Genomic DNA, 17,565 nt, shown 5'->3' with positions numbered 1-17,565 from the left:
ACTGTTGGGCTGACTGGGCTGGGGTGGCGTCGGCCGTTGGATAAACATAAGATAAAAAAAATGAATATAGTTTTATCCGATTTACCAGCCTCTCAAGTTTAGCCAAAAGGTCCCTGGAGCGTGATAGGGTCAATGTTGGGTTTTGGTTCAAGTTTATATTGTTTTTTTGTCAATGAGCACGTCAGTCCACCCCATTGTTTCATCCTTTGCTTCCCTCACTAAGTCTCTCATTGTTTCCAGGAGTGACCTATCCCTGTGGAGCAGCGCTGGGAAAGGACCGCTTGGCTAACTAGAGAAGGTGGCGACGGCTATGTGTGAGTGGTGGAAAGAGGCAGGAGGGAATGAGGCTGGAGGCTGGAGGGGCGGAAGAGGGACGGGGAGGCAGGGACTGCCAAGAAAAATAAAATAAGTAGAAAAAAAAAAAAATGTAGGCTTGCTCGTCTTATCCCATAGTGAGGAATGAAGACAAACAACTGCGTGAACGAGGAAAAATCTGGACGGACAGAGACCAAAAGATAGACAGCACTGTAAGAAGGCTGGCGATGACTTGGCTGGTGGTGTGATGGGGTAGGGGGATGATGGAGGAACGGAGAGATGGTGAGGGGGTGGGGAAGGGAGGGAGAGAGGCTGCCGGTGCCTAGCTTTTCTACCTGTAATCTTCCACATTGTTCTCTGCCATAACAGGATCGTGGACTCGGTAGTAAACAACAGCGTCCACAGCGACAGTGACGTGATCGCGGGAGAGAATCTGCAACATTACCACCCGTTCGGTCAGCCAGGTCATGCCAGGTCACGGAGCCTCAGGTCAGAACAAAACAGTAAAGCAGTCAAGGCAACAAAGCGGTCGTCAAATGAAAATAATGCTCTCGTTGTAGTAGTAGTAGTAGTAGTAGTAGTAATAGTAGTAGTAGTAGTAGTAGTAGTAGTAGTAGTAGTAGTAGTAGTAGTAGTAGTAGTAGTAGTAGTAGTAGTTGTTGTTGTTGTTGCAGTCTTTGTCTTGCATTTTGTCTTGTGAATTTATATTTCTTATTTAGTCTTTATAATTTTAAGGGCGAAATTTTGGGCGTGAAAGACATAAAAGTCTCTCTCTGTGTTTCTCTCTCTCTCTCTCTCTCTCTCTCTCTCTCTCTCTCTCTCTCTCTAAATCACTCTGCAGGTGTGTACGTTTACATAAAACCCGCCAAAAAAGAGTAAAAGAGAGAGTCTGTATCGAATCGCATCCCATTTTCTCTGGTATAGAGGTCCACGTTTTCAATGGTCTTTTATGGGTCACTATGATAATCCGGAGCCATCTTGAGGCACGCAGGCGGCGGCCAGCGTATATTAGAGGCACCTTCATGAGATCATAACGGCGGACGCTGAGCCACGGAGAGGGAAGAGGAAGAGGAGAGGAAAGGGGAGAGGCAAGAGAGTGAAGAAGAGGAAGAGGCGAGGACAAAAGAGAGAAGAGGAAAGGCAGAAGAGTGAAGGAGAGGAGGAGGGGCCAGGGTAAGGAGGGAAAAGATGATGAAGAGATGTTGAAGACAAAGAGGAGAGAAAGAAGAGTGAAAAAGAGAGACAATCAGATGATAAAGGGAGGGGACAAGGAGAGGTACGAGAAGGGTAAAGATGATGAAAAGGAAAAGGGGGATAAGAAAGAAAAGAAGGAAAAGATGTGATAGAGATGATAGGAATGAAAAAAGAGAAGAGAGAAGAGGGAGGCAGTAAGTGAAGAGAAAAAAGACAAAAAAAGAGAGAGAGAGAGAGAGAGAGAGAGAGAGAGAGAGAGAGAGCTGATGGCATTGAACCGGAGATAATGAACCACACCAATGAAACAGATGAATGAACCATATCTGGGAGAAAATGAGACATTGCTTTCTCTCTCTCTCTCTCTCTCTCTTGCACCTTGACTTGACCTTACTTGTTTATTGGCGGGAGGAGGAGGAGGAGGAGGAGGAGGAGGAGGAGGAGGACACAGCCAGCTACCTTTCCCAGTTCCCGTCAGTAATGTTTGTATGCAGATGGTGGTGGTGGTGGTAGAGGTCCAGCAACGCGCTCACACACACACACACATACCTAAATGTTATACTCTCCCTCTCTCTCTCTCTCTCTCTCTCTCTCTCTCTTTGCTTTTTCATCGTTTTTCCGTTTTTATATCTTATTTACTGCATTTAACTTTATTTTCTTATCTCCACTTTCCCTCCTCGTTTTCCACCTCATTGTTTTTCTTATTCAAATCTTTATGTTACTATTTTTCTTATAGTATCGCTTTTCCTCTGGTCTTCCTCAATTTATTTCTCCTCCCTCTCTTCCATTCTTATCTACCATCCCCGTCTTCCCCTCACCTTCTATCCCCCTTCTCCTTCTTCTAACATTACCCACATAATGGCGCCAAGAGGCCATAACTCTCTTAGGTAAGATTCTGATTACAACGTTAAGGGCGCAACACATCATCACAGCTTCTCTGCTTCAGCTTTGGATTCATTTCCAAGATAAATAGAGGAGAGGTCTTATATAACTTGATCGTCCTGGGAATTGTAGACGAATCCCGTGCTTAGTGTATCTACTTGATAGGATGAACAAAGTAAATGACTCTGGGATTGAAGAAATAAGTAGAAGCAGGGAAAATAATGAAAGTTTTTGAGAAATTTACGAGAGCGTGAGGTCTGAAAAATGGTGATTAGAAAGTAAGGAAAAGGGAACTGGGTGAACGAATCAATAACAAACGCAGGAAGGGAGATGAGAGCAGAGGAGAAGAGAGGAAGAAAAATGAGTATGATAATCTTGAAGATTAATGATAACTTCTGAAAAAAAGAGAACACGAGGGAAAAAAAAGATAAAGGAAACAACGAAAATAAATGAAAGAAAGGAATATGAATTAGTTGGAGCAACGAGGTCTGATAAATTAGAAAAAAAAGAGAAAACTGGAAATTACAAAGGAGAATATTTCGTATCAATAAAGATGGAGGAAGTGGAGGAGGAGGAGGAGGAAGAGGAGAAGGAGGAGGAGGAGAAAGAGGATGATGAGGAAGAGGAGTAGGAGGAGACAGGTGTGTATAAGAGGAGGTTGTCCTTGTGTCTGGCCCAAGATATTTTGGGAAACTAGTGAGGAGGAGAGGAGGAGGAGGAGGAGGAGGAGGAGGAGGAGGAGGAGGAGGAGGAGGAGCACGAAGAGGAGGAGGAAAGCAATTTAATATTTAATAAAGGATAAAAAAGAGACAATAAACAATAAATTACAACTAAGAATAATGGAAAACCAGAGAGAGAGAGAGAGAGAGAGAGAGAGAGAGAGAGAGAGAGAGAGAGAGAGAGAGAGAGAGACGTTCACATTCTTGTTCTCTTTTTCCTGTTATACCTTCTCTTCCTGTATTTCGCCCTACTCCACCATCCTTCTTCTTCTTCTTTCTCTTCCTTCTTCTCCTCCTCCTCCTCATGACCGTGGGCCGAGACAAGGTTAATCTTTACAGAGCCTTTCAGGAATTTTTTACCATGTTCTCGTTGCAGGAACCAATACGATTCTTAGGAAAATGAGCGTCCGGAGAGAATTAGTAAAAAAAAAGTGAGGAAAGGATCGGGACTGAAAGCATTGCGGCCATTCTATTGATTTCTTATAGCGTTACGCCTTGGGATGCACGATGCGATCCTAAGAGTAATAAGTTTCGATCCTTCTTAGTGAGTTTTGATCGCCTGTAGTGGATTCATATTGTCTTTAATGATTTTATTTCTACTTAATGAATTCTCCTTTGTCCTTCATGGGTTCTGATCGCTTTATAATGGGCTCTGTTTCGCATATATGGCTCTGTCATGAGTTTGGTTGCCTTTCATGGGTTCTAATTACTTTTAATGGGTAATGAGTCTCTCTAATGGGTTTAGATTGTCTTTAATGGGTTCTAATGGTTTTTGATGAGTATTAGTATTTAATTAGTTATCTTTAATGGGTTTCGATTCCCTTTAGTATGTGTTTATTACTTTTTAGTTTATGTAATACTTCAGTGATAAAGGTCCAATGGTCTACAGAGAGGAAGGATCACGTGATGCCAGTCAGGACATTCAGTAGCAGGGGTGATTACTTCTCGTCTTCTCTCGTCTGCTAATCCTCAAAGAGAGTCGTGATTGGTGAGCAAGTCGTCATTGGGTCCTCCTGATTGGCTAATTTTTACCAGTAACGTGTTTTGATTAATTGTTAGTCATTTGATTTTTTTGTTTGTTTGTCTGTCTGTCTGCGTGTCTGTGCGTTGTCACACAATCAGTCATTAATAAGAAGACTATCATGAACATTAACACTATGGTGTATCTCTAGCTACACCCGATTAGAAATGAATGAATAAATAGATAAATAAACAATAACAATAATCACAATAACAAAAGAGTAACACCAACAACAACACCAACAATAACAACAATAACAATATCAACAATAACAATAATAAATCCTATGAATGTCCAGCATTAGAGGTATTCTTTATACCTCAACTAGTTCAATAATAAATAAAATAATAATCCTTGTATATCACATTTACTAACATTTTTTTTATATGGCAATTTCACCAATAATCTAAACGTATTCTGCAGTATTAGTTAATTTGCTTGGTGAAACACTGCACTTATCTTGAGGCGGCGGGGTTCGATACCAGCCTCTTTCATTCCCCGACTCCTGATAGTTAAGCAAAAATGTCTGTCTGGTCTCGCAAGTCACACCACACCACCCCTCGCATTGCTTCCCCACAGTCGAGGGCACGACAGATACCCCGACCCGCCCTCCCACTACTCCCAAACAGTCCTGAACAAGAGTGAGTTAATACATCACTCGCGTCCACTTTGTTTTAATTTCTCTTCAACCTCAAGTCATCTGGGTGGCATGTAATCTTTCCATCGTCAAGTTCTGTAAGATTACCAGCAGGTCAGAGGACTTTCAGGTTGAGGTTTAAACGCGAGATGCAGAGGGAAAGAGCGTAGAAGTTACTCGATTTATGACCAATACTACATCTAGACGGCCAACTGGTAGAATATATATATATATATATATATATATATATATATATATATATATATATATATATATATATATATAGTTAGTTAGTTAGTCCACGCCTGTCTTCACCTCAATCTCTTACAACATCTTCATCTACTTACACCCTTTTGGTTTTTCATATATTCAAGATTCGTCCCATTCGTCCCATGAAAATAAGTGATGAAAATAACTCTTGAAAATACATAATAAAGGAAAACATGTTTGTTTGATCTAAACTAGGTAAATAAAACACGAATCTTTCCATCCAAACCTAGAGAAAATGAAGCTTTAAATCAGAAATTTTGAGATACGGTGAGCACAGGCGTGGATATAAACTTATGTACGTGTTTATGTACGTGTAAGTAGTAGTACGTGCGAGGATCTTAGAGACGAATACTAGTAAATGTATGTATATTAAAAGAGGAGGGTTGGGAGGGTATGTGGGGTGGGGAGGGTGGGATACAGAGCTACAAAGGGGGAAGGGGAGAGTGATATTGGGATGGATTTATATGCCCTCCAGTCTGAAATTAGAAATGGGTTAAGTACTGATTAAATACACATTTTCCTTTTTCTTTTCTTTTTTTTCTCTCATTGTCACTCTTTTATGTTAAAGGCTTAATGGCAACAGTCTTCGGGATTTAATCGTTGAGGGAAAACAAGAGACGAAACAAAAAAAAAAGAATGTCTGATGATGCAGAAAATAACCATGCTTTCTTTCTTTCTTTTAATTCTCTCTCTCTCTCTCTCTCTCTCTCTCTCTCTCTCTCTCTCTCTCTCTCTCTCTCTCTCAATCGTACTCTCTTTCATGGCATTATTCAAACAATTACGCGTCTTTTATTTTTAAAGGAGATAGGAAAAGAAATAAAAGAATGGGACAGTCAAGACTCATTTCCTTTAGCTTCTATGTAATATCAGGATGCAGTTTACGCACATAACCTAAAGGAACAAAATATGAACAAAAGCCATACCGTGCTTGTAAGAAAACGGAAAGACGATCACATACATAGAAAAGGGGAATCACAACGAGGGGAAAAATGAGAGAACAGGAAAGGATAAGAGGGCAGGGGGGAAAAATATTCTCTCTACATGTATAATAAAAAATGGAAGGAAACACCAATTATATATATTTTTTTGAGTTCAGAGGGGGAAAGATTAAAGGGGAAAAATATAGCCACGACAGAAATGAGGGGAAGTGGACTCTGTACTTAAAGGTAAGAAAAAAAGGGGAAAAAAAAGAATTGTAGTTCTGAAATTTAAAGAACAAAAAATTAGTTTCATTTCTTACACTTAGACATTAAATAGCAGGAAGATTTGTTTTTCTTTTTCTTTATAATAGTTTTAACACATTATTCTTAAAACAAAATTTGGTTATTTATGATCTTTTAACTTAATCATTAATGGAATAAAACAAAGGATAGTTTAATATATAGGGATTAATTAATGAGCGGTATTAACAGAGGAGGGACATAACAGAGGAGCATTATTACTGTAGTGGTCTTGGTGACAGCTGGTGGGGAAGAACAATAATCCCCAGGGTCCTGCCAAGCTAAGGAAGGAAGGGGTGACGGGCCTAAAGGTACATCTTTCGATAATACAGCTGAAAATCCATCTCACTCAGCACAATGCGATTCATTAAGGAAAATAGATATATAAATAAAACCTTGGCACGAACTTTATATATATGCGATTCACCTTTACAAGCCTGAAATAATGTAATAGAAAATCCATCTGTGTTCAATAAGCAAGAAATAAAAGAAAACCCTTGTGGATCTTTCTTGTTAGTATCACTTTTGTGCCCATTTTCTGAAACACTTCCTCGCCGCACCTTATCTATTTTCAAAGGGCTCTAGTTGAAGTGACGTGGGCTTTTAAGGATGCTTCTGTAATTCTAATGACATGTTAACAAGTTTTCTGCATTGTCAATAGAACAAATACTGTTTAGAACTTGGCTAATCGTCTCTGCGGTATTTTAAAATGGTAGCGGTGATAGAGGGAAGCGTTTCTGAATATGGCGCTTGGTTCCAAGGAATTCATCTTGGCAAGTTTTAAATAATGTAAGAGGAAATCCATCTTGTAACTTAGAGCAATGCGATGTAGGAGGAAAAAAGAAATAAAAGCAGAAGACCCTCGCACAAACTTCATATCAGCATCATCATCAATACGATTTATCATTAAAAAAAAAGTATCTCATGAGCTTTATATTGATATGAAAAGAAGAACGAAACTATACGAATGAAAAAAAAAAAGAACTATATACCTTTACTGTTGTAATAGAAGGCGGCTGAACATTTCGCCTATATTCAGACGCACACTCACTAAGAAAAACTGTTGGAGGTAGAATTATGAACCTTGAACCCCTTCAATACTAAGACTTGTGTACGACTAGATCATTTTATTGACGTTAGAAAGGGTCTATGGAAGTCAGAAAATCAATGGCCAGATTCTTTACTATTTCACTTTACCACATAAGTTTCTGAAGCTGTACAAAATCACCAGAGTAACCAGAATGAATATGGAAACGCGTCACGGTACTCAAGGGGTTAAAGAGTAACTAGCACGTGACTTCTAAGCAACCCTGATAAAAAGACGCTGCTTGCTGATATAAGAAAAACTGGAAAAAAAAAAAAATTCTGGAGAGTCACAGGCATAAAAAAGAATGTGGAAATGCGCACCGATATGGTAAAAATAAGCCATGAAAAACGTTAACTAATATTAAAAAGTGAGTGAGGGTCGGTTCTATAAACGGCTGTGTGACTAATTAGCATACACCTGCGATCACCTTCCGCCTGGTTGCCCGTGTTCTGTTTCCTCATCGCCTCACACTCACCTATATCCAATAATTCATTTGACCTCCAACTACAAAATATCACAAATTATTGCTCAGATCACTCGCTCGCTTCCAATACAAACTAGTACCAATTAATTTCGTTCATTTCTCTTTATCCTGTTTCTGTTTTTCTCTCTCTCTCAGTATCAAACTTGTAATTTGCATCGTTGAAAAGTCTTGATCTTCCATTAAATGCGTCGTAAATATTCTCACCTGTAAATTAAAACGTCAGGTGTAATTAATGGCGCTCTCACCTGTTTCTGTTATACTCGTACCTACACTTGTCTCTGTTTTATTTTTCTTTTTATTGGTCATTACTGTGCATCGGTCCAATGAGATGCACCGCTATGCTCTCTTGCTTAGTGTGATTGCTTGGTCAACGCTTCTTTCATTGCACTTTTTTTCCCTTTACACCTGAAAAATTCTATAAAACTTTTTTTTTCTGGTGTTTTGTTATTCTTCTTCTTATTGTTATTATTATTGTTATTATTATTATTATTATTATTATTATTATTATTATTATTATTAATATTATTATAATTGTCATTATTAAGATTATCATTTCACTTTATCTATTCATCTATACAGCTATCAATCTATCTGTCTATCTATCTATTTATCTATTTATTTACTACCTATCAATTTATACAAACTCGAACTTAATCCTGGCTAGAAGTGAGATCTTTATTTCAAAACTTACGAATGAAACAGAACACTTCTCTTTTCGCAACAGTAATCTCCGCACTTCTCTCTGTTATATCTAATCATTACTGAACAATTCTTTACCAAACTCATCACAGCCGTAACACTGCACCACACTCATCCGGCCTTGCGCTGCCCGACACCTACACGCATTACGAAACATTAACTCATTCTCTCCACTCACTAGTATAAGTTTTAATGCAAATGCCACGTCAGTATTGCGTGGGTAACCTTCATAATTGCTTTGTGAACACGCCGAGTGAGAATATGTATATGTATATTATTGCTGAATCGGTTAATTAGTGAGGAAAAACAAAATGTGTCCATAATGCGCACTGAATGTTCCCAAAATTCGATCATCTTTGGGATTCGAACTTTTTAACTCGAATATTGAAACCCAGAAAGGAAGATTATGCGGAAGAAAATAAATTAAATAAAATCTTTCTGGTAATAAAGGAGGGAAAATATTAGTCTTGACGCGAAAATAATAAATGAATATCCTATTGAAATCCTTAATCCTGGAAATAGAAAATGGGAGTCTGTAAAGAAAACACAGGTCAGAGTAAAGTTGTAATTCCTGAAACAAAACAAACACGGAAATTGAAAACGAGCCTACAAGAGAAAAAATAAAATGAAATAAAAGAATAAACGTATCTACAGTCAAAACATAAAACTCAAGCTAAATAAATAAATAACAATAATAAAAAAAAATTAACCAAAACCAAAGAGAGAAAAAAGAACATTAACATCTTGAATAAAAATGAAAAAAAAAAAAAAAATAGAAATTCCTTGCTCTTACAAAACAAAAAAGAAACACTAATGGAAAATGAACATAACACTAAAAAAAGAAAAGTGAAAAAGACACAATTTCCACTATGCTCATAAAAAAAGATGAGAAATACGATACGAAAAAAAAAAAATCTTCGTCTGGCAAAAGGCAAACAGGCAACGAAGAAAACGAGAGCAGTAAAAAAAAAAATAAATAAATAAAAATAAAATAATCAAATAAAAATGAAAAAAAAATCAAAGGTGTAAAAAAGACCATTTTCTCTTAGCAAAAAAAAAAAAAAAAAAAAAAAGACGAATTGAGCACACACACACAAGAAAGATATATACAAAAGAAAAAGTACATAGAATACAAAAACTAAAAAGAATACAAGGAAATGAGTGAATAATAAAAATACACCAATTCCTCCTAATACATAAGAAAAGACGAATTCAAGGAAAAAGTCTCTGACAAAAAAAAAAAGGTAAATAGATAACAAGGAGGAGAAATAAAAATACTTTTCTAGAATAAAAGTTCTGAAGACCATTTCACCCAAAACATGAAAAAAAGTGAAAGAAAAAATAGCTCCTTGTAAGAATAGAATAAATAAACAAATGCTGTCTATCTCAAAAGTAAAAAGAAAAGTAAACAAACAAACAGCAAGTGAAGGAAACAAAAAAAGTATCCCTCTAGAATAAAAAAAAAATATAATAGACTATTTCTGCCCAGCACATGAAAACAAAAAGTAGGAAGTGGGCGGCGAGAAAGTAGGAGGCGTGAGATCCAGTGCGGCAATAACAGGTGATGGGACGCGGGATGCTTTTGGTGTTGATAATCAAATTAACATTTTTATTACCTTTTACGAACTTCAATAATCTAATCGCGCTCTACACATCCCGGGAAAGAGAGATACGTATGCATATAAAAAAGGAGGAACGAAATTAAATAGATAAGTACATAGTGGAAAGTCATCGAATATGTATAGATTTCTTATATCATATTTAAAATTCTTCAGTATGTTTTAAGATCAATGCTAAAAAATAAACTGAACTTAAGAGGGTTTAAAGAAGGATGAGGGATCGAGGACTTTACCTCTTGCGGCGGGACGTCGAAGGAAACAGTTCGAAGATCGACCTTCCTGTAGGAGTCGATGCAAGGGACGACGAAGAAGATACCAGGGCCTTTTGCGCCGCCTTTTAGGAGACGACCGAGGCGGAAGATGACGGCCCTCTCGTACTCCTGAACGACCTGGAGGGAGAAGTGGAGGAAAGGTTAGGAGGGAGTAGGTCATTTTCTCTCTCTCTCTCTCTCTCTCTCTCTCTCTCTCTCTCTCTCTCTCTCTCTCTCTCTCTCTCTCCCTACCTACCTATCTATCTATCTATCTACCCTTAACTAAAACCCTATTTCTCATTTCCTATCCCCTTTCTTCCTCTCGTTCCTCTCTTCGTGCACCATATTCTAGTTTTAGTCTGACCCTTTCTGTGCCTCACTCCGCCTCGCATTCCCGACTCGCCACAGTGTTCCTCATTCCCTCACTCGTACATTCGCACATTCACCCCAAGCTTTGACAGTCCAGGGAATGGCTTTCAATTACAGAGGCACCTGTATCCATGAATCCAATTACTTACCTGCTAATCAGTCAATATACATGCAGACTCACTCCTCTGCATTCATTCGTCAGACAATACTTATAGTTACACAGACAGTTATTACAGTTACGTACACGATACCTGTCAGTGCCTTGTATCTATCACCTCACCTAAGTTTGCACCTTCCCCATCAGTTACCATCTACTGTCTGGTTTTAATTAACAATTCTCACATCCATCAACAACCTCCTAATTGATCTACATACTCGACGTTAGCTTAGTTTATACCAGTGACTTGTATGAATCAACTTATCGGTATTGAATTGTGCGTTGAGTTACCTGTGGTTTGGTTGATTGGTTTATTAAGTGTGTATATTTGTTACATTTCCCTATAGACTCCTTGAATACAAACACTCTTATAAATTACCTTACCTTTAATTAGTTACTTCCATTCTTCCTGCGTCCTCGCTGCACAAGGCTTTCTTCTTCCTCTCATCCCTATTCTGTCCAACTCTCTGATACAAGAGTTAACCAGTACTCTCAATCATGCATACCTTTCTTTGGTAAACTCTGGAACTCCCTGCCTGTTTCTGTATCTCCATCTTCCTACTACTTGACTTCCTTTAAGAGGGAGGTTTCAAGACATACGTCCCTGTCTTTCGGATAATTTTCAACGAATCTTTTAGGAAACTTGCATTTTAAGAGGGCCTTTTCTTTTTATTTTCTGTTGTCCTTGGTTAGTTTCCCTCTTGCATAAAAAATCTTACCTATATCCCTTCCCATGTCTTAACCAGCATCGTAAACTTCTAATTCATCACCATATTGTCTACACTCACTTTCATTCTATTAACCTTACTTTTACTTACCAATCTCCATACCTACCGATATTCCATTATAAAAATCTGGTTAACATACATTCTCCTACCTTACATAACCTTGCACAAACCCTACTACACACACACCCACCCACCCACCCACCCACCCACACACACACACACACACACACACAATCAACATTCTACAAACCCACACGAGGGAATCTGCACCAAAATACCTATCTGATACCTGCCTCATAGCTGCTTTCATCTACCTTATCCCTTTCCACTATCCTACCCTACCCTACCTTCCCTTCGTTTGCCTGCCTGCCTGCCTGCCTGCCTACCTCTGTCTATCCATCTATTCAATTCCCTTCATTTGTATTCCGACCAATGCATCTATTTACCCGTGAGTCGGTGTAGCGCAGCCCTGGGCGAATAAATATCCAATAACGTGGATCTCCATCGCATACATGGCTGCGTGGGTAAACAGGAGGGACAAAGGGAGGCGACACACAATGCGGCGCCTCTAATCAACATTCCCGAACACGTAAGAGACACCTGGACGAGGCAGAGGAATAGGGAATGGTACAGGGGACGAGGAGGAGGAGGAGGAGGAGGAGGAGGAGGTATAGACGAATGAGGAGGAAGAAGACGAGGGTATAAGATAAACGAAACATAACACATGTATGAGGATAAGATCAGAGGATGTAATGAGAGAGAGAGAGAGAGAGAGAGAGTACTATGTGTGGGAAGGTCTACGGGAACAGCCATCTGGATCAACCTCTCTATAAGAACAGCGACGAGAAAGAAAAAGAGGATGAGAATAGAAGATAGAAAAAAAAAAAAAAAAAAACAAGCAGACAAAAGAAGGTGACCCAGCTACCACGAACACCTTCAGCGACCACAGCAGGAGAAAAGAGGACCCATTTATCTCCTATTCTTTTTATCAACACCCTGCTTCTGACACGCTTCGAAGCCTATTGGAACCCGTTATATTGGGAAGGGAGAAGGAACAAGTGGTAAGGTTACTGCTCCTGAGAACCTCGTCCATTATCACCCTTGTCCTTAGCACTGTTTTGATTCTACACCGCCATCTTTTATCATTTAAGTGTAGAGGGTGATGGTGATGGTGGTGGTGTGGGAGTAAACCTTGGTAGACGGGTTTTATGCAGTATATTTGTTAGATGAGGAGGAGGATCAGGAGAGGATGAAAGGGGATAAAGGAGAGATGGAAGATTAAATAGGAAGAAAAGATACCTCCTCTCCTTCTCTTCTTCCTCTTCCAATGTTAATGAAAAGGAGGAGGAGGAGGAGGAGGAGGAGGAGGAGGAGGAGGAGGAGGAGGAGGAGGAGGAGGAGGAGGAGGAGGAGTAGGAGGAGGAGGAGGAGGAGGAGGAGGAGGAGTAGGAGGGGGAGGAGAAGGAGGAGGACTTTTGGAGAGAAGGTGAAAAAAAAGTTACCAGCACGAGGCTTAACCTGTAAACTTAATTAGGTCAAAGTATTTATGTGTTTAATCAACTTCAATAAAAAAAAAGTAGGTGTGTTTTTACCTTGATTACATTCTTAATTATATAAAAAGATATAAATTTCTTGATCATTTTCTATCTGTGAATTGCAAACTGTCCGTGTGTGTGTGTGTGTGTGTGTGTGTCTACAGGTAACCATGCAATCAAACACCTTCACCTTTACACCACAATGACCTTTTCCCATTTGTTCAATTATTTACCAGTTTTTTTTCTTTCCTCTTAAACAATTTCATTTCACAACAGCGCGTATCAAAGCTTTTCTATTCCATTATTGCCGACACTTTCATTTTGTTTTCCACCTTTATTATTTTTCCGTAGTTTTTATCATTACGGTGAAAACTTCTTTTTATTGTTTATGCAATTGACTTTTCTTTCTATAAACGTACACTTCGGTAAAGGTACATCCGATTTCTATTTTTTCATGTTTTTTGGTCAATTTTTGTTGGTACCCGATGAGAGAGAGAGAGAGAGAGAGAGAGAGAGAGAGAGAGAGAGAGAGAGAGAGAGAGAGAGCAATACATACATTCATTCCCGATTTACAGTTGAATATTAAAAGTTTGATGTGATTATTTTTGTTTGATTCAGTGTAAATATTTAATGGGTTTTTCTTTGTGTGTGTGTGTGTGTGTGTGTGTGTGTGTGTGTGTGTGTGTGTGTGTGTGTGTGTGTGTTAATTATAACATCACGTGAATTCCAATCTTCATTTCTCTCTCTCTCTCTCTCTCTCTCTCTCTCTCTCTCTCTCTCTCTCACTCGCTCTAATCTCGCTGTGTCGTAAATCTCAATCTTCATTCACATTTCGGATTCATGTTTGGGAACCGTTTCGCTAAAATTCGAGTGCTATTTCTGAGATGCGTAGATATATTTGTCTGATTAAGTGTCTAATTTGTCTGTCTGCCTGCCTGTTTGTCTTTCTATCTACCTGTCTGTTCACCTGCCAACGCCCCCTTCTCTCTCTCTCTCTCTCTCTCTCTCTCTCTCTCTCTCTCTCTCTCTCTCTCTCTCTGTGTGTGTGTGTGTGTGTGTGTGTGTGTGTGTGTGTGTGTGTGTGTGTGTGTGTGTGTATGTCGTATTATTTTTTCTTAGCGGAAAATACGGAGATTTGTAAACAGTGAGCGATACAAAGTGAAAGGCACCATACACCTTTTTTGAAACACCTGAACGAAGGGAAGTGAAAAACGCTATCTAAGCACTGAACGATACTTTTTGGTAACCAGGTTAAAGCGATAAACGGATCGAGCCCTGACTAAACTAAAAAGAGAAAGAGAGAGAGAGAGAGAGAGAGAGAGAGAGAGAGAGAGAGAGAGAGAGAGAGAGAGAGAGAGAGAGAGAGAGAGAGAGAGAGAGAGAGAGAGAGAGACGATAGAAATACAAATTTAGCTATAAAGGCAGAATTGAGGGAAAAAAATAAATAAAAAAGAAATATATAAGTAGATCTGATTGAAGTATAGATTCACTGTGACCAGAGAGAGAGAGAGAGAGAGAGAGAGAGAGAGAGAGAGAGAGAGAGAGAGAGAGAGAGAGAGAGAGAGAGAGAGAGAGAGAGAGAGAGAGAGAGAGAGAGAGAGAGAGAGAGAGAGAGAATTAAAGAGGAAAGAAGTGACAACATGAGGGAAAGAAAGAAGAAAGAGAGGAAGAAAGAAAGGATGGAAGGCAGGAAAGATAATAAGAATGAAGGAAAGAAAGAAGGAAGAAACAAGAAGGAATGGAAGGAAGGTAACGAAGGGCTAGATTCATCAAGGGTGGAAAAGAGGCTCCAGATGTCCACTGAGGTCAAAAAGAAGCGAGTAGATGAAAGAAAAGGAGAGGAAAAAAGAACCCCACTCGTTTCTCTCTGATCTTTAATTCCTTCTATTTCCTCGAGTGGTTCTCAGTGGCGGCTGGACTCCTATTAACTATTCATCGAGAAGTGAAGAGTATGATCGTGAATTAATGAACTGGTGGGTTGTGGCTGTCAGGTTACTATTCAGTTGACCATAATCGTTTACCTGTCCACCACCACCAAGGCTGTCCTGGCTTAACGGTCTCATCTCAACACTTCCACTGCAATATCAACAATTTACTGCACTGAAGCCATGGTGCACACTCTTTACAAGTATCCCTAAGACAAATAAAGGACGAAATAGAAGAGTTTTCCAATATCCATCCAGAATGTTACTCAGAGACTGTCTTGTCGAAACGATCTCATAGCAACACTCTCACTTCACTATCAACAATTTGCTGCATTAAAACCACACTACGGAATCTTCACAAACACCTACAAGAAAGAAAGAAATAAAAAATGTGAGGTTTCTTGTATGTTACTCAGAAATTGTTATATAGTTTTTGAAAATTTCCAGAGTGGTTTGTGAATAAGGAGTCATGAATCAAGGGGTGATTTCTTCTGTTTTTCATGGCAGAGAGAAAGAACATTCTCAGTCTGTCTTAGAGTCGTTGTTGCCATCTAGTAGCGGTGACAGGTGTTACTAGAAAGGGCAATACTCCTGCTACACTCTATTGGCGACTGTACTCTCCTTTATTGACGGCTACTTGAATGTCTTCAAAATATTACTGTGCTTTATTGGGCATGATTTGTACTAGACTGGTGATTGCACTTAGAATAACACCGTCCTTTGTTGGCCATGAATTGTACTAGACTGGCGAATGTATTTCCCTCTACTGGCTGCCACCTGAATGACTTAGAATACCAATACTGCCCTCTGTCGGCCATGATATATATTAGAATGACAACAACACTGCTCTCTGGTGGTGAATATCTGAATCTTACATTATAACACGACTGTTAAAAAAGCGAAACAGCACGAAAAATCAACTAAAAAGATGGTAGATAGTTGTCATGGAAGCAGCTTACGTGTGATAGGCGAGGCTTGTCAGTACGCCCCTACGACACGGTTTCCACCACTTAGCAAAACATATCACCATGGCAATGTATCCCAGGAAGTATATCTGAGTATCCCTGGGGACGCCTATACCCTTAGGTAACAACCCCCGCGCTGAAGCATTACCCTCATTAACATACGAGGCCGAGATACAAATAATAGCAACAGAAAATGGAAAAAAAAGTTATAGAATATTGAGACATGGAGAAATTTCAGTGATAAGCTATAGCAAGAGAGAGAGAGAGAGAGAGAGAGAGAGAGAGAGAGAGAGAGAGAGAAGCCTGGCAGAGCATTTCCTTACATTTCCTTGAAGGGCACAGGCAGGATATTGCCCACGAAACCAGATGACTTGTTCATTGGCTTATTGAACTGCGTGTATCGACCTCTTGATTAACGTGGCCTCTCTCAGCAGCAGAACAGGAACAGGAACAGGAACAGGAAAATGAAGACGAGAAGTGTGCGTATGACAGGAAGAAAAGGAAAAAGAGTAGACAGGAAGTAAAAGAACAAGAAAAAGCTAAATAAGAAAGGAAGTTTTTGTAAGAGGACGGGGAAAATAAGAACGAAAAGGAAGAGGAAAAGAGGTAAAGGAGTGGACAAGAAGTGACAAAGTAAGAAAAACTGACATAAGAACCAAATTTCTGGAATGCTAAGAGGAACAGTAGTGAAAAGAAGGGGAAAGGGAAAGAGATGAAAGATGAGATGGAAAAGGAGGAATAGTGAACACAGTAAAATAGTGAAAAAAGAGGAAGGAAGAGGAGAAAGAGGAGGAGAAGGAGGGAGGAGAAGGAGGTAGAACAAGAACAGAGGAAGATCAAATCAATTACCTAACACGTAACATAAGAACACTAAGGACAGAGGAAGTTAAGTGGAGTCATTAGTGAGTAATTAATACCTAATGGGGAAGTCTTGTATATACGTCGTTAGCCCAGTGACTCGTGATACTCTCTGTTAATAACGACAGGAGAGACTTAAGAGACAGTATTAGCTTGCCTTTACCTAATACCTGGAAATTGCTTTTTTTTCTTTACTTCTAGGGTTGTCTTTAACTAAATTTCAGAGCACTGTAAAAGAAACCTTGCATGAACACGTGAAAAAAGAAAACTGTGTGTTAAATTCGACTTTTTACGCTACGAAACTGATTTTTGAGACTAATACAAAAGGAAAAAAATAACTGTTTAGAAAGTTGTAGGTGACAACACACACACACACACACACACACACACACACACACACACACACACACACACACACACACACACACACACACACACACACACACACACACACACACACACACACACACACACACACACACACACATACAGTATAAACCCCTCATTATTTAAAGCTTTGGAGATAATCAGTTTGTCAGAAAGTATTTTTCTAAATGACGGAGCAGAAGTATGGGGAGTGTGGGGCAGTTACAATGACCACACACACACACACACACACACACACGTACATGC

At 39.2% G+C, this 17,565-nt stretch overlaps 1 protein-coding gene across 16 annotated transcripts in view; it reads right to left on the bottom strand.

The window, feature by feature from the left end:
* Positions 1-17,565, bottom strand: part of LOC123513073 (mechanosensory protein 2-like) — a 738,351-nt gene that overhangs the window by 28,966 nt on the left and 691,820 nt on the right. For all 16 annotated transcript variants that reach the window (XM_045269921.1, XM_045269922.1, XM_045269916.1 and 13 more), the window contains one exon: positions 10,378-10,533. In XM_045269921.1, the coding sequence (XP_045125856.1) occupies positions 10,378-10,533 (156 nt within the window). The remainder of the gene's footprint in view (positions 1-10,377; positions 10,534-17,565) is intronic.

Source organism: Portunus trituberculatus, chromosome 35 (genome assembly GCF_017591435.1).
Source record: "Portunus trituberculatus isolate SZX2019 chromosome 35, ASM1759143v1, whole genome shotgun sequence".
Lineage (NCBI taxonomy): Eukaryota > Metazoa > Arthropoda > Malacostraca > Decapoda > Portunidae > Portunus > Portunus trituberculatus.
The sequence above is the reverse complement of the archived record's forward strand: the minus strand, read 5'-3'. Positions and strand labels throughout refer to the sequence as shown.